The following is a 23,209-nucleotide window of genomic DNA, read 5'->3' as shown; positions in this document are numbered from 1 at the left end:
TTGGAACAACTTTTGACAGACGTCCATACTTTTACTGTAGGGCTTTAACTACTTCTACTAGAGGGCTTGTGGAGGTCATCCCAAAACTGCTCGACTAACTGATTTATAATGCGCCACAGCTTCCCCTATATTGTGAGTACAAAACAAAGAAACATAAACATAACCTCAGTTTTGTTTGCATTCCGTGCTGAATCTGGAAGCTATACGACTGGAATGCAAAGATTAGCAAGTGTTTCTTATTAGGAGTGTGCATGTTTAAATATAATCACACTTTTCGTGACATAATTCGCAAAATGGTAAGTTCTATAAAGTTTAAGCGAAACTAAATAAAAAATATATAAATCCTACAACCAATAGGAAACAAAATCCCCGTACTTCTCTCCGAAGAAAACGCGCAACTTCATCAAAAAACAGCAGCACCCCGCCGGCCTTAAAGCAACTCTGCTGCAAAAGTCCACCGAATCTGCAGGAATTGATAATAAAGCCACATGCAGTGGTACTGTTTCTGCCATCACAAAGCTCGTCGAACTGACCGTTCCACAAATTAAACTGGAACCGGCAATTACGGAAATTACGAACAACAAACGTCGCCAACGGAAGCAGCCAATCAAAGTTGAAACCAGCCCGGATCGATCGGGAACCAACAGGTCGCCCTATTTCCCTGGAGAACGAACCCCCGTCAAACGGGAACCGCTTTCACCGTCTCCACAGAAGCGAACGCCGGTTAAAGAAGAGCCCACAGCAGACGAAGACGCTAAGCAATCAAAATGGGAACCGAAGAATTGGCGCCTGACGTTGGAAAACATCCGCCAAATGAGACAGATGGTGCCGGCTCCGGTGGACACGATGGGATGCGATCAGTTCAAAGACGATGTAAATGTCCCCGTCGAGCTCAGACGGTTCCACACGTTGGTTTCGCTGATGTTATCCAGTCAAACCAAGGATCAGGTCAACTTTGAGTGCATGCAACGTTTGCGGAAACATGGACTAACGCCGGAGAACGTGGTGGCTACGGAGCCGGCTGTCTTGGAGAAACTTATTTATCCGGTGAGCTTTTACAAGGTAAGCATTTATTTTAACAACCTAGCCGCAGCCGCGGATCGACCGTATCACACATTTTGACCCTTCTTTGCGAGAATGTCGCTTGCTATCTTTTCCAAATCGTCCAAGCTGAGCTGCTGTATTTTGCCGTCGAAATCCTTCATGAATTCGTTCGTGAGACGCTGGGATTGCTCTTCCTGGAGGTATTTCTTGAACTGTCGGAAAATGACCTCCCTCAGGGGATCGGGCTTCTTCACGACCAGAGTCAGCTTGGTTCCGTCCTTGATGTTTCCGTAGGAGCCGACGGTTTTCTCATCGGAAAGGGTTTTGCCCACCAGGAGCAACTTTTGGTGTTCCACCGGGATCATGCTCTTCCGCTCGAGGTCCTGCTTGATAGCCAGGATGGTGGATTCTTCCGACGTCTGTATGTGAGGGGGGGGGGGGGGGGGGCTGAATGGTTTTCCTAACTGGTTAAAATATCTTCAGGGATGCTTACCTCAACGACATACTCGTCTCCTTTGAGAATTTTGATTGTTAGTTGCATGTTTGTCGGAAATGTGAATTTATTGCGATGGGAAAGTGGATATTTACACCTTTGCTAAATTTTTTAAATTTAGCTTGTTTTTGCGTCAAAATGTGTTCGGCTTTTGGTGAAAAGGAGAAGAGCAAAACAAAATGCGATGACATGACAACTCAAAGAGTTGGTTGATGCCCATGTGGTGAGTTTTAGTGCAGCTTGTTCCCTTTGCGCAGATAAGGTAAATGAGCTTTGTGTTGGCAACCCATTTGTTTTTTTTAGGAAAAACGAAATAATTCCATAATTTCGTTTTCAAGCTCGTTTGCGATAGGAAACGCGAAATAATTTTTAATGAATTTTTATATGGATGGATGATAAATTTCGGAAAGCATCAATCGAAAAAAAAGAAGGGAACAACATGGCGATTCCAATCTAAGCTCATAAATTTCAGGATAAACGTTATTAGACAAAAAAAATCTTTTGTTAGCAATACGTTTTGAACGTAAACGAGAATAAATTGTCCGTCTCTTCCTCTCCTACAGAACAAAGCCAAGTTCATCCGACAAGCATCGCAGATCCTGATCACCGATTACGGCGGCGATATCCCGGAAACTATCGAGGGCCTCTTGAAGCTTCCCGGAGTGGGCAAAAAGATGGCCCACCTGTGTATGCGCTCTGCGTGGAATGTGGTCACTGGTATTGGCGTAGACACCCACGTGCATCGGATTTGCAACTGGCTCCAATGGGTTCCGAAGGAAACCAAAACACCGGAGGATACCCGCGTTGCCCTGGAGAAGTGGCTGCCCTTTGAACAGTGGGAGGAAGTCAACCAGCTGTTGGTGGGATTCGGACAAACCATCTGTCCGGCCACGTATCCGCACTGCAACGACTGTCTCAATGCGGATATTTGCCCGGCGAAGGGAAAGCATGGCATTCGCAAGACGCCCATCAAAAAGGAGAAGTTGGAGTTTTAAAAGCCCAAGTCGGGGTAAGTCGAGATCTGTTTTTTTTTTAAATATTACTTTCTATATGTATTATCACCTCAGTACAAATTTATTTGATTATGTTATCGCTGTAAATAAGAGGTTTCGACTTTCATGAGAACACAAAAGAAAGCCAACTAAGACTGAAAACTCGCATTCTCGTACTTAATAATTATTTTCGGGCATGACAGTTTGGTAGAGTTTGACCATTCTGATTGGCGCTGTTGACCTTGTAGTAAACGAAAACGTATGGCGATCGAACAGAAACAGATCCAAGCTTTCAAAGTTTCATTTCAATTTTGTTTTTTTTTAATTATGAAATCATTAGATGTTTGGATCATATGCAGTAAGATACAAGAAGAGGCTGCAAAGTATGTGTTTTGACCAGTGCCGCAAAATTTCGACAATACACGGTGATACTCAAAATTCTGCTTTGGTCACTCGTTTGAGCTAACAGTCATCGTCAAGGCAAACCATGTCAATTGTCAGTAGCATTTTTGTCAGTGACGAACATGTGCTGATTTGTTTATTAGCTAAATTTGAAATGAAATTAAATGGCAAGAGCAATACAATTATATGGAGCCATTAAAGTGAATAAGCATCTACGTCCTGAACTGCTTGGATAACAATAATGTGACTCAGAATGCAAGAAATTACACTTTCTGTTACCAGGTGAATCTTTGTCATTGACGAAAAAATGAATGAGATTTTGACAAAGATTTTTTTGAGGATCAAGTCTATCATTGACTATGTGAAAAACAATTTTGTCAATATCGTGCAAAAGTCTGTCAATGACAATGACAAATCTCAGCACTGGACTTTTGACACATAAAAACTGTCGATTTCGCTGCCTGATGAGAGTCTAAATTAGCGATTTTATCAATTTTCACTCTATCTATTCATTTCAATTTCCGAAAAACATTTTTTCATGCGCAATCGGCATTTGCAACCTTGGTTGGATCGGCTATACCTGAAAACGTTCGAACGCCTGATTGTGTTCCCACGCAAACGGTTGACTGATTATCGTTTGATCTTTAAGGAAGAACCTTCATCGACAACTCACAACGAACGGAAATTGTCATGCCGTGATTACCTAGTGAAGCAAAACTACTTTCCATGGACTTTAGTTACAGCGAAGTAGCAACGTGCTTTGCCGTGTGCTACAGGGATTTCTTCGGGAAGGAGGCTGCATCAAGCCGTCTCCGTTAAATATTACCATTTATTTGCAAATCCTGGAACTGGTAAGCTCACAGCAGCAGATTTCCACAATATAAACACTTCCCCACCTCTACACAGATAATTTCATAAACAACACTCTAGCAGTTAAAATTTCGTACACCTTAAAATACTCTCCGAAAAATCACATAACACATGATATCTCCTCAAATTGTTGTAAGAATAAATGCGCAAATTTCCAAACACTTGACGTCAGACGTCCACCTCCTCGTAGGTATCGTCCTCCTCCAGAACGACCGCCGCCGCCACTCCGTTCCCGTGCCATTATCCATCGATCCGCAGGTACCATTTATCGTTGTAATAGCTGCGACGTCGACGGAGGTAGGCACCCATGGTCAGGGCGACCACCAGCACGCCGACCATCGCCAGGAACACGATACCGATCACACTGGTCGACGAGCTTATATCCGCCTCGACGTAGGTCAACGATAGGATCGAAACCTGGCACTCACGCTTCCAGTTTTCCGGCAGGATCGCACTGTAGACGGTGAACATCTGACTCAGTGGACAGCGTTTGCCACAGTTCGGAATGGTCATCGGTTCCGGTTCGTCGGTAGTATTTTTGTAGTACACCGAAACGTACGGTTCGCCTCCAGAGGTTGATTTGCGAAGTTCCAGCATGATGCATGCCGAAAATGGCGGGTTGTGAAGGTCGAACAGGCGAAGGCTGTTGAGGACATTTGCTACGGTTGTGTCGTGAGCACTGTAGATCCAAACCGTTCTGTTGGGTTTAAGGGTGTTGGCTGCTTTCTTGCTGAATCGCTGGAGCATTTCCTGGATTAGGGGACCGGTCTTGAGGCGTGCTAGCATGGGAGTGTTCGTTTTGGTGCTAAACGATCTAGCGGATACGGATCGCAAAGGTTCCGGGTACACCTGTTTGGTCCACTCTGGCAGTGTGAAGTTGTTCAATTCCTCGATGTGCAGGCAGCTGTAGATGTTCTGTGCCGACGTCAGCGAGTCGATCCTTCGCCCTGCGTGGGCACTTACGTATTGGTACAGTGGTACCAGTGATTTGTTGTACGCCTGAAATTCGTCCGATTGTTTGTACTTTTTCAGGGCATAGTCAAAGGCAGGACAGGATTTCTTAGCGGCCAGCACTTCGTCCAAGCATTCCGGCACGGTGTGCACTGGAATCGGTTGCCACTGGATGTCCGGATCCCAACGGTCCGTTCCGACCGGTGGATACAGACCAGCTAGGTTCGATTCGGCACTCATCAGCGTTCGGTCGACGTCAGTGGACCGGACGTAGATTTCGTTGTTCGCGTAGGTGGCACCGAGGAGGCTCGAGTAGCGTTGCCGTAGCCAGTGTCCTAGTGCTAGGTGGCGCAATTTGCCGGCCTGTGTGGGAAGAAAGGGCATATTTTAATTGATGTTAAATGGCATTTGAGGACTGTGCTATTGAGGATCGACTGGTTTATCGAAATTTAGGAACCGAACACATTGTCAAACAGTTTTGGCGTGCAATTTTATAGGAACTGGACCAACAAATTACACACTTAGATTTTTTCGCCGAGATGGGCACCACCGAGCAGCTCGGCATTTTATTTTGCTGGATCTCAGTGAAAAACTTGCCGAGATTCAGCTAACAAACGGGAATTTTGCCGAGATCTCAGCTAACAAACATATTTTTTGCTGAATTTCCAGCAAAATAAAATGCCGAGCTGCTCGGTGGTGCCCATCTCGGCAAAAAAATCTAAGTGTGTACAATTGGTTTATGAATTTGGCTATTTTTCTTGTGGTACCTTTCATCGTGAGAAGCATAGATGCTACCCGAGCAAAGCTGGAATACTCCAGTTGATCAATGTTCAGCGATACCATCAAAACCATAGAAACTTTTCATCTAGATAAAATTAACTTGTCCAGAATAGATCAGACACGAACCAATCCATACATTTTAAACTCGTGTTCATGGCTTAGATAAACGTTTTCCGCGAACACGGAGACAGATGTCGGTAGTGTACTTTGAGCAGAAATTTCGTGGTAATTTCTATGGTCATTCGTGTCGGTGTGTCGGTGGTTATAACCTAAGAGAAGAGATGACAATACGGGGGCGAAAATGAACCACTTTTTTGTCAAACGTGAACCAGCTCCTGATTGGCCGATTTCATGTGCGTACGATAGAGATAGAGATAGATAAAGATAGAGATAGAGATAGAAATAAAAGAGGAAGAAGCCAATTGTCACCTCTTCCTCTTAGGTTATAACCAAGTCCCCGGCAAGGTGACAGATAACCTTATACCCTGGACAGACTATGGCTTATATCATGTAATATAGGCTGTCTTGCAATGAGCACTCATACATCTAGTTTTCACTGGAAATCCAATGTATGAGTGTTCATTGCAAGACAGCCTATATTACATGATGTAAGCCATAGTCTGTCCATGGTATTAGTTTCACGTACCCACTTGCAAATAGTAGATGTCGCCACACGACGTAAACAAAGGCATTTTCCTTCACCTCCGCAACGGTATTTCTGTATGAAACCAACATTTTGTTTCACCACGTGTGGATGCCACACAACAGGCAAGAATGCCATATGAAAAGAGCTAATTTATGATTTTCGTGGTGAATTGAAATAAATGCCATACAAATTGACCCGAGTCTCATCTTCTTATATTATCGAATGGCAATAAAAATACTTTGGTTTCTTCTTTTCTGTTGTTGGTCGTGATTTGCTCGATTAGTTCCGCTATTTGACAGCTCAATTGGTTCCCGAGATTCTATCCGCCAGACTATGAATATAGCGGCTATACTTCATAGAGGTAACTCTAAGACCCGAAGAAACGTGCTCAACTTTTTGGCTCAGCTCTGCACCCCTCGAAACATAGGAAAATCCACGAACCCCTCATTTTATCTGTCAAACTTTCATAGCGAATCAAAACAGACAAGTGTAGTACTAGAATTTCGACTAGAATGGGGTACGTTAAACGATTTGCTTGGGACCAATAGGCTAGTCAAGTAGTGAGCCATTTTTAAATCGTTAGTTTCCACCAACAGGTACCCACAACCCTGATAGAGACCCACCCTGATCCGCAGGAAACTCCAAAGCGTTATCTAAGCAGTGCATGCTAGGGCGCCATCCAAGAGTCAACTCTCCCACCTATGCTTACACAGCAAAAAAAGTTGTTGAATATTACATCGAAACTGCTGCAACCAGGTCAATCCATCGGTTGCGTAATATCACATTGTACGATGTACATCGATTCTGCGAACAAAATTACATCGATTGATGTAATATTGTATCTGCTTTTTGCTATTACATAATTATTTCATACATCAGCTTGAATTACGTTGATCGATATTACATTTTTTTTGCTGTGTAGGAAAACACCACGCGAAAAAGAATCCCCCCAAAATCGACGGAGAAGAAATACCTTTCGAGGCCACGATTTGCGTTCTCGGAGTATATCTAGACCGTCACCTGAGTTTTCAGTTTCACTGCGACCGTACAACTGTTGGTACAACCGTGACGTTGGGCTGCGTATCGCGAAGGCAATCATTTGTAGCGAACTGCTCTACGGCGCCGAGCTACTGTGTAGAAATTTCGATAATGTAACCGATAAACTCGCACCAACTTTCAACCGATGCATCCTCCGTCGAGGCTGGAATCCTCCCCTTCCGATACATAACCGCAAAAGCCGTATGTTCCAAAGCCACCAGAGAAGACAACCGGTGATGACGAGGGAGTGTTGCTCCTCAAAGAGGCAAACAAGATCCTTCAAGTTTTCGAAGCGAAGGACTACTCTCCACATAAGATTAAATAAACCAACCAAAGAAAACCTGAAGCCCCACTAAACTTCAATGAGCTTGTGGTGTGCACTGCCAATACTGGACAACAGCGCGCACCTGGATTCACCCCTGCATCAAAAGCGACCATGTTGATTTTAGTTAGTAAATTTGGGACAAGGGAGAAATAAACACGTTGTAAAGTCACAAACGTTTTCGATTTATTCTATCGCGGAATTCTGCTTCCGGACCCCGCATTGGTGACCCCGACGTGATATCGCGACGCGGAAAACAACGAAACCCGAAAGCCGATCGCTATCATCGCAGATTCGAAAATGACGGAGGAAAACGCTGCTGTTACCGCTGGAGTTGCAGTAAAACTTTCAGATTTCTGGAAGAATGATCCCGTGATGTGGTTCGCGCAGGCCGAAGCACAGTTTGCTCTGGCTAACGTGGTACGGGATCACACCAAGTTCTATCATATCGTCGCGAACATTGACCAGTCTGTCATATGCCATGTAGCGGACTTGGTCACAACCCCGCAGGAGGAAAACAAATACGAAAGCATCAAGCAGCGTTTGATTTCCCGATTCCAAGTGTCAGCGCAAGGAAGATTGGAGCGACTTTTGGGCGCTTGCGACCTCGGAGACATGCGTCCTACACATCTTCTGGCGAAAATGCCGGAACTTGCTGCGGGCCTGAATGTTACGGATGATTTGCTGAAAATACTGTTCCTCCAGCGGATGCCACCGAGTTTCAAAGCCGTTCTCGCTATCAGTGTTGGTATCATCGGGAAACTCGCCGAGATGGCAGACAAAATGCTTGAGTCTCCATCGTCACCCGTCGCCGCAGCCTCCACCAGCTCCTTCGGAGCAAATGCTGTCGCCGAGCTTCAAAGCCAAATTGCGGCATTGACAGCAGAAATACGTAACCTCAAATCCTCGAGAGGTGCTTCCAGAAGTCGATCCACATCGAGATCAAGCCGAGTGACAGACGACGAAATATGCTGGTTCCACCGGAAGTTTGGGGGGCGTGCTTTGAAATGCCGTGAGCCATGTAAGTACAATCCAAAAAACTAGAATCTCACATACAGACGAAAGGGCCACCGGTCGCAAACAAGTGTCGTCGAATGGCTCCGGACAAGGTGAGTGCTGCCAAGAAAGAGTTTCAGGTTATGATCGATCTCGGCATTTGTCGTCCCTCCAGCAGTTGTTGGTCGAACCCACTTCACTGCGTTCCGAAATAGACCGGTGAATTGAGGTCTGTGGGAGATTATCGAGCGCTAAATAAAGTGACTGTGCCTCATATTCACGACTTGCTTAACGCCTTCCAGGGAAAAAAAAACATATTCACAACCCTGGATTTGGAAAGAGCATATCATCAAATTCCTGTGGAGGAGGACGACATACCCAAGACTGAAGTTTGGGCTAGCCAAACAATCCAGAGGTTCATGCACAGGGTTTTCAGCGATATGGATTTTGTGGTGGCTTTGTGGACGACATTTGTATCGCGTCACACACACCCGAAGAGCATTATAATCATGTGCGGGTCGTATTTCAACGATTAAAATCCTACGGTCTTGTTATAAACGTGGCCAAAAGTGTCAACTTTCTTGGATACGTGGTGAACAAGGATGGAATCCTCCCCTTGCCGGATAGAGTCAAGACAGTTACAGACTTTCCAATCCCTTCCACCGTGAAAGAATTGAGACGATTCCTTGCATTACTGAACTGTTACAAGAGGTTTGTCGCGCACGCGTCTGATCTACAGGCTGATCTCCGAAACCTAATTCCTGGAAATAAAAAGAACGATTGTCGGAAAATAGCTTGGTCCGATAATGCCAGAAAAGCGTTCGATCAATGCAAAATCTCTCTAGCGAAAACTGCACTTTTGCATTACCCCGATTCCTCGAAACCGTTGAGTTTACTTATCGATGCATCAAATACTGTAGCAGGCACTGTGCTACAGCAGTTCAACGGCAGCGACTGGGTTCCACTGGGCTTCTATTCGGAAAAGTTCTCGCCGGCTCAGGTGAAATATTCAACGTTTTGCCGAGAGCGGACAGAGATGAAGATGTCTACTAACAATCATCGACCGTTTTTATCGATGGCCTGAAGCCGTACCACTTCAAGACATGACTGCTGAGACTGTCGCTCGGGATATGTGCGTTATCTGGATTTCTCGTTTCGGCGTACCAGAAACAGTAACCACGGATCAAGGAAGGCAATTCGAATCTGAGCTGTTTCGTGAATTGGCTAAAGCGATGGCTTCCAAACACATCCGAACAACGGCATACCACCCACTGTCAAATGGTGGAGCGATTTCATCGAACCTTGAAGGCTGCAATAATGGCTGTTGATTCGAAGCACTGGTGTGATCAATTACCGATGATAATGCTGGGATTGCGTAAGTCTTTCCGATCGGCCCCAACCTAGATACCAGCAGAGGCTTTCCTAAGCCTACGATCGATCTTCTCGGCTGAGGCAGCTGCCATCTACTCAGCCGTTACGGAGTCCAGTTTTTCCTGGAAGGCCATCATTATCGATTCGGCCCGAAGAATCGACACCCGTTGGTGCAAGCAATTAGAATGGTTTCGAACAGTAACACCGTATATGTCTGGGTTCCCAGTCACTGCGATATCAGTGGAAACGAGGCTGCGGATAAGCTGGCAGCGATCGGCAGATCGAAAGCCCCAGCGGAACCGGAAGTATCTGCAGCTGATTTAAAAATCTGGATCAAAACGATCATCGCTTCGGCATGGGACAAGGAATGGGCTAATACCCGAGACGAGGAACCAGAGGACCAGAGAGTACCGTCCAGATTACGCTGCGGCTACACCAGATTCTCACACGATATCGGATCCCGTGATGGATTCCACAAACAATGTGAGGGGTGCTCAACCATATTGTCAGTTAAGCATCTCATAATAAATTATCCTGCACATCAAAACCTTCGAGATCAAAACGGTATCGGTCTCAGCATCAGAGATGCATTATCCAATGACCCAGACAGGGAAAGATCACTTCTCGACTTCCTTAAAGACACCGGCTATTATCAATCTACGTAGAACCCCGCAACGAACAATGACACGACAAACGGAAGAACAACGACGACAACCCCGCAGGCTACGGACATTAACTCTCTCTCTCTCGGAAATTAACCACAACTTCGTTCACCTTCCTTACTGTTACAACAATCGACTCAGAACTCTGAGATCCTTAAACTCTGTAACAAACGCTATGAAATTATTTATTTTTTCTCTCCGGGACCCCCTCAGGAGTCCCTTCCCTTCAAAGAGACGAACCATCTAAAGACTGAAAGTCTCTATAATAAAGCAAAAGAAAGAAGAAGAAGAATTACAAATTTATGAGATCCTTCAAACATTATTTGTTTTATTTTAAAGAAGCTTGAAAAATGCTCATGGTGGGTTGTAAGTTTATAATATTTCTCAATGTGGGTCGCAATCAACGAAAGGTTGGATCCATAGGTTTTCAAAGTCACTTAACTGTTTGGTCATTATTTTCGTTATGTTAGTCACTTATGTCACTAATGTCGCTACTATTCAAATATCCATTACCAGCCCTGTGACGTCTGGCGGCATCGCATGAATCTCGTTAGTTGTATCTGGTATACAACGCAATGGACATTGTGAAGCTAATCAGAAACGGCAGACTATGGATGCTGAGCTTGCAACACGGATGCCGGAAGAGCAACACGCGAAAACAAACATTCAGCAGAGAACCTGGACGAGCTCGTCGACCACCACAAAGAAACCTCGCAAACGTTGGTTTTTGGTAGTTGTAGAAGACGCATCCACTCAGCTTACGGCCATGACTTTTGGAAACGATTGAATTATGCTCGAGTCCAAGAATTAAAGTAAAGCTACAGTAGTAATTTCCGAATAACATTCAATTCAAGATTTGTTTGTACGATCTATGAAAACTTATTAAAATTTGTTCATTTGTAATATTTGCGTTGGATAGAGGGATACAGAAACTCTGACTAACGACAACCTTGCATTAATGCATCCATTGATCTACACAAGTTCTTACCTAACGTGCTAACGTGTTTAATTTACGTCCCGCACTAGGGCTCCTATTTCAGATCGACGCTAAGCGCTAGCGTGCTCAGTAGAGGGGGGGGGGGTAACAAACATGCTGTAGATAGCTTAAAAATAACGGTCCCTTTTGTCCATTTAAGGTGTCTCAAAAGCAGCACTCAACAGAACAATAAGACTGACGGTGCTTGTTTGGAAGTTGGTTGCCACCCCTACTGCGCACGTTAGGTGATGCTAAGTAGCTACCTATCACCGAAGTCAGAGGGAGATCAAGCCAGAACAGCTGTTCTAACTGCGCGTTCTCTGCTGTGCAGTGATTCGTGCTATGCAATGAAGCGTGTGCATGCTTCTAATAGCTTGTATTACGCTAGGCGCGTGGAAATGATAGAGTTTCATTGTCTAGGTCAGTTCGCCGGTTGTGATTAGTAGCTGTCTACGCTCAATACGCTTCCTAATACGCGGAGGGCACTAACCGACATAATTAATACACATTGGCTGGTTGGCGCGCAGTACTTACGTTGGTGAGCTGTCCCCATCCAGTAGTCCAGTGGCTGGGGTCCTTCCATGGATCGTTGGGGTAGGGTTCGATCGGGGTCCGATCGCCATGCCGGTAGATCTAGAATGTACGGATTGGCTATCACCAACTTTCCCGGACACGAAATGTCACATCAATCGAATCACTTACCACATGTGCGAAGAGAAGTTTCCCCTCTTCGGTCGGGACCCCCTGCTGCGATTGCACATGGGAGACGTACAATGAAGCTACAATTAGCACTAACAGCAGGCGACTGCTGCTGCGGGATACCAGCATTCTGTGCACCACTTTTTTCTTTCGTCACACACACACAGGCTCTGGACAGCAGCAGCAGCTGTTGAAGATTTGTTGCTATGGCTTCGGATCACCGCGCACTACTGGATCGAAGTGATATATCTCCGTTGCCTTTTAACGCATCATCCGATAGTAAGAATGGACATCTATACCATAGTTTAGAAAATAAGTCAAGCAGACGAAAACTATGATTACTTTGTTTTGACAAGCAGTGCAAACAGTGATGATAATAATACGCAGGTAGAGTACGGAACCCTACCACCAACATCGAAATGCAGTCTTATTTTTAGGACCTCTTCTTTCGACTACTTTCGCTATTTTAAATTAAACAAAATTCTTCTAAAAAAAAATTCCACTCAACTTATCAACTCAAATTAAACATAACAATATTCGATAGCATAAAGGAGAAAATGACTCAATCACTTTCACTCGTTCAACCTTCAAGACACAGGCACGTACCGATTGCGGTCGGAAGATGATGCTCTTTATGTTTTTATGTAATCCTATCTAGTTTAAGGTGTCACCAGAGGTACGAACGATGGCTGCCTGTGGCACCAGTTGAATGTTAATAACAAATACAGCACTGCCAGACACAAAATGGTTCGGTCTTCGACGGATTCGCTTTGTCTACTTCAACATATTGGAAGCGATAGAGGACAGCGACAGTATAGTTTGCAAAAACAAACCAAACTCAAAGTTGATAAGCTTTCTTGCTTGATAAGAGACTATACCGACACCGAAGAAGTAGGCGTTGAAAACAAGCAAATTTTACACTAGCAGACCTACCTACAACTACACACGAACCGAGCACGGAGGATGGCAAAAGTGAATGACTTCAACTACTCACACTGAAACTCTTTTCGTTCGGATCGTTTGGATGCTTTTGGTGTTATTGTTATACATACTAGCACCCATTAATCGTGACTACGATGTTCGATTTGTTTCGATGTACGTCTACTGGTCTGCTTTGTCATGCCAGTCGATAGGGTGAGTGTTCCTGTTACGGCCATGTGTTCACATTGTGGTATGGGAGATCTCCGCATGATTTACCCAATTGTAATAGACCCTATTAATAATATTTACCCTATTGTAACATTCCGTTATAAGTGACGGTGCTAGTAGACCACCCGATTTTGTGTAAATTGTCATGTACCTAGTTATGTTATGTTTCTAAATAGTTTGAGTTTTTTTTCGATTCCGAGATTCCACAAAAAAAAAAATTAAGAATCATAAATGGTTGCCTAAGTTCTTAGAAAAAATCTCCAATATGTAAAATCTAAGTTCAGAGATTTTCAAAAACTTATTTAAAAAAAAAATATAGGTAGAGTACAGGGTGCGTGACGAATTTTTGCAGTAAATTTCAAATAGTAATTTCTCATGCTTGTGCATCTTGATTTAGATATATTTGGCAGCACTGGATAGCTTATACTGTTAGGTGTAAGATTTAAACAAACAATGTTGAGTAAACGTAAAGATGTCGAAACAAGAGAGCAATCTGTCAGCCGTTGTCGCTTTGTTGCGCGCCGGAGTATGCATGAAAGAAATAATTCGGTCGGTAAATGTGTCTGAAAGAACAGTGTATAATATTAAAAAAGGCTTGGGAAAGTGATAAGACGGAGCACCTGCTCATACTGCTAATAAAGCACAGAAATGGCTTACGGAAAATATTTCGTAAATTTGGGAGGAAGAAATTTGGCCCCCAAGCAGTCCCGATATCAATCCGTTGGATTATTTTGTATAGGGCGTCGTCCAACGTTATACCAATAGAACCCCTCACACCACACTTAAGTCGCTAAAAGCTAAAATCAAGGCAGTGATGACATCTATGGATCGAAACATTTTAAAACGTGCATACTGCAGTTTCCGGAAGCGTCTAACTACAGTCGTCGAAAGGGAAGGCAATTTTTTTGAATAAATTTACTTACAACTTCCATATGTTGCGAAAGAAAATAAATCGCACAAAATTCATTGCTAGAATAACTAACTGGTGTATTTTTTCTCAAATATGCCATTTACTGCAAAAATTCGTCACGCACCCTGTATATATTTTTTTCAAATACAAGATCATTACCAACATTCTTTGTTCAGAACACGGTTCAGGATCTTTAAATTTATTCTTTATCTGAGATCGTATGGATTTTTTTTCCTTATTTGATGATCTTTGTTTACAGTCAAGATTTTAAATTCTGCTCTAAGTTCAGAATTTTTTAAAACTTTGCAAGTTCTATTTCCTAAAAATTCTATTCTATTAGCACCACAGAAGCGGTTGCAATCCAGCTGTACACGACTTTTGCCGACATTGGAAACTGAGTGCCATGTCAGTTTGTTGGTGCTATTAGTTCAGGTTCCGGGGAAAAAATATCTAGAACCGAGATCCTGATGATTTTGAAATTCTGTTACGTTTTTTTCTTCAAATCCATTGTGGAATAAACATTTTTGAGATTCAAAAGCTTTTGAATGTGTTCTACTTGCTTACTTTAAATTCTAGAAGCAATAGAACCAACTTTTATTAATGCGGTATCAGGGTGCCTCCTCATTTGACTTCATATATTTACCTGAGTGTTTCAGGTTTCTTCCAGGACTCAACGTAAAATCCCTAATAAACGGGTACCATACACTAACAATATCATAGATGGTACGACCATACCACATAAAGTTTTTTTTTTTTTTTTTTTAGTGATCCAGTGGCAGCACTTGCTTAAACTCTACACTGGACCCCTTTTATTGATAAATTTTGCTTCTATGAGCCTCTATTTTAAATCAACACACAGACGTTCCTAGGCTATGGTGCCCGTTTGGTCACTGTTGTTTTTGTGATGATCCAAATAGTTTTGATTAGAGTCGGTGTATAATGAGTCACGCCAAGAGTGAAGTCAAGTCTACCTATTGAACTGTCAAACCGGCTACCTATCGTGCAAAGTAAACAAGCATTACGATGCTATGAAAGGTCCACGAAAGGTATTGCAATTAAATGTAAATATAATCGAACAAATGATCATAAACACGCAGTGAGCATTACATTTGTCATGCGATACGTTTTGTAATGGTCATTAGTGAGAATTTCTACTATTTTTCGTTAAGATAAATTGACAAAATCACTAATTTATTTATTTACTACAGCCGTTACTTTTTTTCCTCGCTAGAAGTCATTTGAAGTTGATGCAGAAGTCCTCTGTTGCCAAGTGAAAAGAAAGGGAATCTTTCGAAAACCGTGATGCGAGTTCAACTGTTTTTCTCTTGGCGTGACTCATTATACACCGACTCTAGTTTTGATAATATAATTGCGCATTCTTTTTTTTTAAGGTTGATTTTGTCCCAGTCTTGTCTTCTGTCGTCACTTATTTTGTCATTTTGTCTTGTGTATTAACCCCCACTTGTCTTGTTTATTGTGTCAACTTGTGTTTATTGTCCTTCCCCATCTGTTACTCTGTCATGACTAATTTCATTGATATAGGGGAAATGACGGCTTCGGCATGCCAGACTATTTTCGGCAACCCAAATTGAAACACTATTTTCACTGGATTTTCTTACGAAAACACTTCGCTGAATTCATTCAAACGATTCTTTATGCTTTCAGCTTCAATTTGACTATATTTTACCACTGTGAAAAAGCAATCTAGCAAGGCTTTCTTGAAATGAAACACACGCACTACAAATTGTAGCTGATTTCGAGTTGCCGATAATAGAACAGCAGATTTACATGCAGTTCAAATGGAACGGTTGCCGAAGAAAAACTGGTTGCCGATAATACTCGCTCTCACTAGAGAAGATTGGAGCTTTGTAAAATCGTTTCAAAACAGTTTTTGACAATTCTTTCAACTGAAATTGTTAGAGCAGCTGGCAGCAAAAGATTGTAAACAAACCAATACCATAGAGGTAACTCTAAGACTACACGCTAAGAAAAAAGTATGCAATAATGTTTAAATTTTAAACAGTTTCGAGAAAACCCGCACATATTCATAAAATGAATAAACGCTGTTTACTCATCGGATGAATAAACGCGTTTTTCTTGGTAATGGTTATATTTTAATCATTAATGAATAAAGACGTTTTTCTCGAAAGTGGTTAGTACTTATACCACTTATGTTTTGTGTGTTTTTCTTTTATTTTCAATATCTTAAACTAAGAAAAAATAAAAAAAAAAAAAATTAATAAATATTACATCCGATTTCATTGACAAGCGCTGGGCAAGATTGTTGATGAATGCCGACAGGATGTTAGCCATATCGGATGTTGGTCACGTCGGATTGCTGTTAACCTGTGTTGTAAGAGCTGATTCATCGATTGCGATGAGGATGTATCTCGTTGGTTGTGTGATTCCGGAGGCGTCTGCGGGCTGCTGTGGAAGAGGTTGGATTATTTACAGGACTTGAACAATCTATAGATATACCTACCATCTTACTTTTCGCCATCATCTTCCGGTCCAACAAGTCGATTGATTGACAGCGGAGCATCTCCGGAACCAACCGATAAACTTCGTATTCTTCGTGTACTCGATGTAGTTCTTGGTGTCAATCACCGGCACGACCTGCACTTGTCCGTAAGGAACTGGTGAACTGCTGATTGCGACATTTTCATTATCTACATAGTAAAATACAAAACAAAAGGGAAATGCTTACGTTTATAATTGTTGTTGGTGGGCTACCGCACCATGAAAATGCTGTAAATAGAAAGAAAATTATAATTCTAAATTGTTTATTAACATTATTTGTCTATAATTACTATACATGTATTTTACCATTGAACTAACCTGTGACGAAGTTTGTCAATGATAGCCGCCATGCTTGCAGAAAATAAATTGACAAGTGTTTTTTTCAGCCACTAGTGAATAAAATTAAGACACCTGTTGAATAATGGTTTTCTCAGAAAATGTCTAAATTGTATACACTTTCCTGCTATAGATTTTAACCACTTTATGACAGCTCGAACAACTTCTAAAAGTGGTTAAAAAAAAGTCATTAATGCATAGACTCGTTTTTCCGTGTAGAAGGTCCCGCAGAAACGTGCTCAACTTTTTGGCACAGCTCTGGTACTCTCTTCGGTCCCAAGCTAAATGATTCACCCCTCGAAACATAGGAAAAACCAATAACCCCTCATTTTATCTGTCAAACTTTTATAACAAACATTGCGTAGTACTAGAATTTCGACTAGAATAGGGTACGTTAATCGTTTGCTTGGGACCAATAGGCTACTAAAGTGGTGAGCCAATTTAAAATCGTTAGTTTCGTATTGATTGTTGGTAGTACTGTACCAGGGAGGCAACTTCAAAATCATCTTCAGAACATTGTTCTGAATCGTTTGAAGTGCTTTTTTCCTGGTAGTGCAACAACTAGGCCATATTGGCACAGCGTAAAGCATGGCCGGTATAAAAACTTGTTTAAATATTAGAAGTTTATTCGCCAGGCAAAGTTTGGATTTCCTGTTTATAAGAGGATAAAAACATTTTATATATTTGTTACATTTGGCTTGAATGCCCTCAATGTGATCTTTAAAAGTTAAGTTTTGGTCAAGTACTAATCCAAGATATTTCACTTGGTTTGACCAGGAAATTGGAACTCCGTTCATAGTGACTATGTGACTACTACTAGGTTTCAAAAACGAAGCTCTAGGCTTATGTGGAAATATTCTAAGTTGAGTTTTGTAAGCGTTGGGAGAAAGCTTCCATTTTCCATTTCCAATATCTAAACTTTTCTGCAGTCTTCTGCAAATAACACGAAGACTTCTTCCTTTAGCGGAAATGCCTGTGTCATCAGCGAACAAAGATTCGTGGCAACCCTGAGGCAAATCAGGGAGGTCCGAAGTGAAAATGTTATACAATATAGGCCCAAGAATGCTACCCTGAGGAACTCCTGCTCTAATATTTAGTCAATCAGATTTGGAATTTTGATAATTTACCTGCAGAGTTCTGTCAGTTTAATAATTTTGAACTAATTTCATAAACCAGAGAAGAAAATTAAACTTTTTCAATTTAACAATCAAACCTTCATGCCAAACACTGTCGAATACTTTTTCTATGTCTAGAAGAGCAACTCCAGTTGAGCAGCCTTCACATTTGCTTGAACGAAGTAAATTGGTAACTCTTAAGAGTTGATGCCCATGGTGCAAAAATTGAGTTCGTATTGATGTAAAGCATCATTCTATTTAAAATTATCTTTTAAAAAGTTTACTTATTGAAGAAAGCAAACTTACTGAAGGGATCTAGAAACTTTTGCATTTTTCCATTTATCAGGAAAGTATGCTAAATGGAAACATCTGTTAAATAATTTTACCAGGAAAGACAAGGTACTCTCTGAGAGTTTTTTGATGAGGATATAGAAAATTCCATCATCACCTGGAGCTTTCATATTTTGAAACTTTTTAGTTATAGACCTTACTTCGTCCAAATCAGTCCCCCAGGAATCATCAAAAATATTTTCCCGAGAGATAATATTCAGATAATCCCGAGCAACCTGATTCTCAATAGGACTAGTAAGACCCAAACTGAAATTATGGGAACTTTCGAATTGCTTAGCAAGTTTCTGAGCTTTTTCCAAATTTGTGATCAAAATTTTACTAATTTCTTAACGCTGGAATAGGCTGCTTTTGAGGTTTTTTTTATCAAAATTTTTGTGAGTTTCCAAAAGGGTTTGGAACTCGGGTCTAATTTAGAAACATTATTTTCAAAAGTTTTGTTCATCACGGCAGAGAATCGCCTTTTAATTTGTTTTTGCCAATCCCGCCAGATAACTTTCATGGCAGGATCGCGTGTTCTTTGATATTGTCTCCTACGAATATTTTTAAGACGGATCAAGGAAGATCGTCGTCTATTATAATTGAATCGAATTCAAGCTCGCATTTTGGTACTGAGGAAGCTCTTGCTTCAACTATAGAAGTAGTCAGAGATTCACAAACAGACCATCTCCGGAGACCCCCATTCCCACTCCGCTCCTGGAGAGAGAGCCGTCGGTGTACCTAACTTCATAACCTTGGTAGTGTGCTCGGGAGTTTCGACAACTGTCCGGCGTAAAGCCAGCAAGTAGTCTCCTGCCCTGAAGCGGTCCTTGATTCGGCTGTCAATTTTGTTCTTGTGCGATAGCCAACTTTTGTCTCCGTGCCAGTGGACCCTGGCCACTGGAGGGAGATCTACGTCGGCGGCCGTGCGGAGGAGTCGGTTCGCCTCGTCGAGGAGAACGATCCTGTTGTTTCCCGACGTTTTAGCGAGAAAGGCAGCGGCTTTGGTAGCAGTAGCTGCGGTGAAAACGAGCCGAAAAGGTAGGATACCGGCTTCAACGCATGGAGCGTCGGCCGGGGTAGAGGGCAGGAGACCGGAGACTGTTCGAACTTAGCCGTTGTACACCGGTTCCAGAATCTGGACGGCTTTCTCGGCGGCAAAGCATGTAATCTCTACACCGTACAGTAGGCGACTGTCGATGATGGCTCGAGCTACGTGGAAGCGGATTTCGCGATTGTTGGATCGGTGGGGGGCGGGAGATGGTCTTTATCAGGTTGGACCGACTGCGACAGTCCTTCTTTACTTGTTGGAAGTGCGACTCAAAGGATAAGATCGGTATTGCTTGTTGTTTAATCATCATGGGCTGTCCGTTGTTGCGATGCCTGGTGGTACATATATGGCAGCGCACGCTCTTGCCGGGGTAGAGTGAATATATTCTTAAGATTGTCGCGGTTCATGTAACACTAATATCAATAAATGATGCAATGATCCCAACACTGTCACGTTCTGTCATGACAAAAAAAATCGATGAGATTTGGATGAAATATGAAAGGAACTGCGAGGAGAATTCCAAGGGAATTTAATTCCCAAGAAAATGCTGATGAATTCTGGTGTGTCTATATAGTGAAACTACTCTACTAGTACACTGCCACTCATGGCAAGTCCGTCCCATAGCAAAAAACGAATTTTATTTTTGCTTCGTAACATTGCTTCTTATGCGATGGGACAATCTGTTTGGCTGTTTTCCAATTAGCTTTCATTTACAATACAAAACTCAGAAGCTGCAATGCAAACTGAAGAAATTTGCATATTGTTGACAAAATAAGCGTATCTGTTAAGTGTGCGTGGTAAGCGTGATTACCTCTCACCCCAGCAGGCCTGGGTTCAATCCCAGTCGGCGTCGCCGGGATTTTCTGAGGCATAACATCTCTGATCACGCTTTCCTTCGAAAGGGAAGTAAAGCCGTTGGACCCCGGTTAAGGTTCTACAAAGGGTCATTATTTTGTTTACTTCTTCTTTTTGAAATATTCTTCGATCATCATTTTCTAAATGTATTGGTAAAATTCATTGGAAGTGCATGTCCCCGCGCCAAAACTGCCCATTTTTCATAAATATCAACTGGTATGGTGAGGAAAACTTAACCATCTCTTTTCTTCCTTCATTTCAATACAACAGCAAATGTGATGTCACACTATCTAGTGGATAAAAATGTAGCAGACAAAACATTCGCACTGCCAGACTGCGCTGAATGCAAGTTTGTTTACACCCCTGAGCGGGAAAGTGTATACCAGGCTACTTGCACTGCTGCCATCAACCCTGTTAGTGTTGAATTCAATCTTATGTGACTTTTTAATTGGATCGGTAAAATGTCTTAAATGGTCATTTATGTTTTATTTAATCAGTTTTTGATATTTATCCACCATTTTATACATCCACTCATCTATGTTAATAAGGCAGACTTCGCAATTAATTGTTTAAATAAACTTAAATTCATTGCAAGAGGCAATACATCTGACACCGCTGTTTCAATGATAATTTACGATTGCCAGCAAAGCAGTAAAGTAGAAATGGTTTTCTTTGTGATACATTTTGTTCACCAAGAGTTTTGTGAAGCAGTCGTTTTGAGTTTCGTGTATTCGATTGTGTTTAATTGTGCTATACTTCGAAGCACACAAGTAAGGAAATACAGTGAATGTGTTTTACCCAGGAAATTTTCGATCTAAGATCACTAAATACATGTTTTAAATTTTCGTATTCATAATATATGAATGTATGTGTAAACTAATGATGATGATTTTATGATATTTAAAAAAGAAGAAGAACACAAAATTACTTACCCTTTGTAGAACCTTAATGAGTTGATGCGTCGATAGGTAGGGTCCAGATCTGTAAGCTGCCTTCCTGGCGTCGATAGTATTGGTACTCAGTACGGAAAACAAGATCGACGGAAAACAAATCAAGGAAAAAAAGGATAAGCAATTGAGGTAATGACATTAAATATAGGTAAGTTACTATTCCTTCTTTTATCTCAATTCTGAGGATAGTTTGAACAAAATTTTGAGAAAAATTGCAAAGAAATACTTAGAGAGTTTCAAGAGAATTTCGGGAGAATGCGTGCTGAATATTCAGGAGAATTATTTGAGAAATCCTAAGTAATACGAGAGGGACGAAAGTAATCCATTGTACATTACATTTAACAGATTTAAATAAAATTTGCTAAATAATTCATGTTTTTTTGGATAAACTTAATTCATAATGAATAATAACACGCGCCTGCCGATATCATCCAATTTCATCCACTATTCTTCGATAATCTTGAATGAGTTAGAATTATCTATCTGTTTACTCTAATATGTTTTAGTGTGTTTATGTTTACTGTCACCACAAACAAAGTGACAGACGGAGCGGCTCGAAAACTTTGGTGACTAATACCCCGGACAGACTATGGCTTATATCATGTAATATAGGCTGGCTTGCAATGAGCACTCATATATAGGATTTCCAGTGAAAACTAGATGTATGAGTGCTCATTGCAAGCCAGCCTATATTACATGATATAAGCCATAATCTGTCCGGGGTATAACCTGCAATTGCAATTGCAATTTTTCAGTGTACCACATGGCAACACCACTACTACTGGATTGAACCACATGGCAACACTACTACCACAAACGAAGTACTACCATAGAGGTAACTCTAAGACCACTGGGTCCCGAAGAAAATCATTATTATTTTTGGCTCACTCAGTACCAGAACAACGGTCCCAAGCAGTCCCAAGCTATTTCACTCACCCCTGCATGTTATGCATGAATCCACACACCCCTGATGTTATCTGTCAAACTTTCATAGCGAATCAAAACAAACATAGTGTAGTAATAGAATTTCAACTAGAATAGGGTACGTTAATCGTTTGCTTGGGACCAATAGGCTACTAAAGTGGTGAGCCAATTTAAAATCGTTAGTTTCGTATTGATTGTTGGTACTACTGAGGTACATAGAATTTCGAATGTTGAGACTTTAGAATAAATGTCCAACAAAATAATTAATAATTTCAGGCAAAAAATCCTCAATTGCAACGATTAATTCCCTTTATATTTAGATAAGATTTAGTTTTAGTTTTTAGTTTTAAGATGTAAATTGTTATACTGGCATGCTGGTTTAAAAAACCTGTTTAATACCCCGTACAGACTATGGCTTATATCATGTAATATAGGCTGTCTTGCAATGAGCACTCATATATAGGATTTCCAGTGAAAACTAGATGTATGAGTGCTCATTGCAAGACAGCCTATATTACATGATATAAGCCATAGTCTGTCTGGGGTATAAGGCAGGAAAAATGTAAAAACACTTCGATATATATCATACCAATTAAGGCTGATTAGTGACTGTAGTAACTGGAGCACCTAGGTTAAAATTAAATGTAATTTAATGTAAAATGTAAATGTAACAAATAAAAAGTTAAAATAAAAATGCCTAAAAATTGTCGAGTAAATTTTAAGGGTACCGTCAAGCTGCCAGTCACCGTGGGTGCTCCATCCAACGTTTCTCCTTGAAGTCAATTCTATTACTCTTTCGAAGTAGTGAAAAATTAAGATTTCCCTAATAA

At 41.6% G+C, this 23,209-nt stretch overlaps 3 protein-coding genes across 3 annotated transcripts; 1 reads left to right on the top strand and 2 right to left on the bottom strand.

The window, feature by feature from the left end:
- Positions 1-200: 200 nt before the first annotated feature.
- Positions 201-2,606, top strand: Nthl1 (Nth-like DNA glycosylase 1). The gene is made up of 3 exons (XM_065239586.1): positions 201-296; positions 358-1,062; positions 2,101-2,606. The coding sequence occupies exons 1-3, from the start codon at positions 252-254 to the stop codon at positions 2,530-2,532; spliced, it is 1,182 nt and encodes a 393-aa protein (XP_065095658.1). The 5' UTR covers positions 201-251; the 3' UTR covers positions 2,533-2,606.
- LOC135717484 (ubiquitin-like protein 4A) lies at positions 1,054-1,652 on the bottom strand. The gene is made up of 2 exons (XM_065239589.1): positions 1,538-1,652; positions 1,054-1,463 (listed from the first exon to the last, which is right to left on the bottom strand). The coding sequence occupies exons 1-2, from the start codon at positions 1,583-1,585 to the stop codon at positions 1,110-1,112; spliced, it is 402 nt and encodes a 133-aa protein (XP_065095661.1). The 5' UTR covers positions 1,586-1,652; the 3' UTR covers positions 1,054-1,109.
- Positions 2,607-3,742: 1,136 nt separating the features above from the next.
- Acph-1 (Acid phosphatase 1) lies at positions 3,743-12,517 on the bottom strand. The gene is made up of 3 exons (XM_065239584.1): positions 12,246-12,517; positions 12,078-12,176; positions 3,743-5,115 (listed from the first exon to the last, which is right to left on the bottom strand). Exons 1-3 carry the CDS (start codon positions 12,369-12,371, stop codon positions 4,042-4,044), a joined length of 1,299 nt encoding a protein of 432 aa, XP_065095656.1. The 5' UTR covers positions 12,372-12,517; the 3' UTR covers positions 3,743-4,041.
- Positions 12,518-23,209: the final 10,692 nt, after the last annotated feature.

Source organism: Ochlerotatus camptorhynchus, unplaced genomic scaffold (genome assembly GCF_037179485.1).
Source record: "Ochlerotatus camptorhynchus isolate MF236.1 unplaced genomic scaffold, CSIRO-AGI_Acam_v1.1 ptg000056l, whole genome shotgun sequence".
NCBI lineage: Eukaryota > Metazoa > Arthropoda > Insecta > Diptera > Culicidae > Ochlerotatus > Ochlerotatus camptorhynchus.
Note: the sequence above shows the minus strand (reverse complement) of the source record. Positions and strands in the feature narration are given on the sequence as shown.

Bases quoted from the DNA above. Each gene is read 5' to 3' on its own strand.
- Nthl1 (XM_065239586.1), top strand. From the start codon at position 252: ATGTTTAAATATAATCACACTTTTCGTGACATAATTCGCAAAATG. The intron at 297-357 runs GTAAGTTCTATA...TACAACCAATAG, and splicing joins GTGACATAATTCGCAAAATG to GAAACAAAATCCCCGTACTT. The intron at 1,063-2,100 runs GTAAGCATTTAT...CCTCTCCTACAG, and splicing joins ATCCGGTGAGCTTTTACAAG to AACAAAGCCAAGTTCATCCG.
- LOC135717484 (XM_065239589.1), bottom strand. From the start codon at position 1,585: ATGCAACTAACAATCAAAATTCTCAAAGGAGACGAGTATGTCGTTGAG. The intron at 1,464-1,537 runs GTAAGCATCCCT...CCTCACATACAG, and splicing joins GAGACGAGTATGTCGTTGAG to ACGTCGGAAGAATCCACCAT.
- Acph-1 (XM_065239584.1), bottom strand. From the start codon at position 12,371: ATGCTGGTATCCCGCAGCAGCAGTCGCCTGCTGTTAGTGCTAATTGTA. The intron at 12,177-12,245 runs GTAAGTGATTCG...CGTACATTCTAG, and splicing joins AACTTCTCTTCGCACATGTG to ATCTACCGGCATGGCGATCG. The intron at 5,116-12,077 runs GTAAGTACTGCG...CTTCCCACACAG, and splicing joins GATGGGGACAGCTCACCAAC to GCCGGCAAATTGCGCCACCT.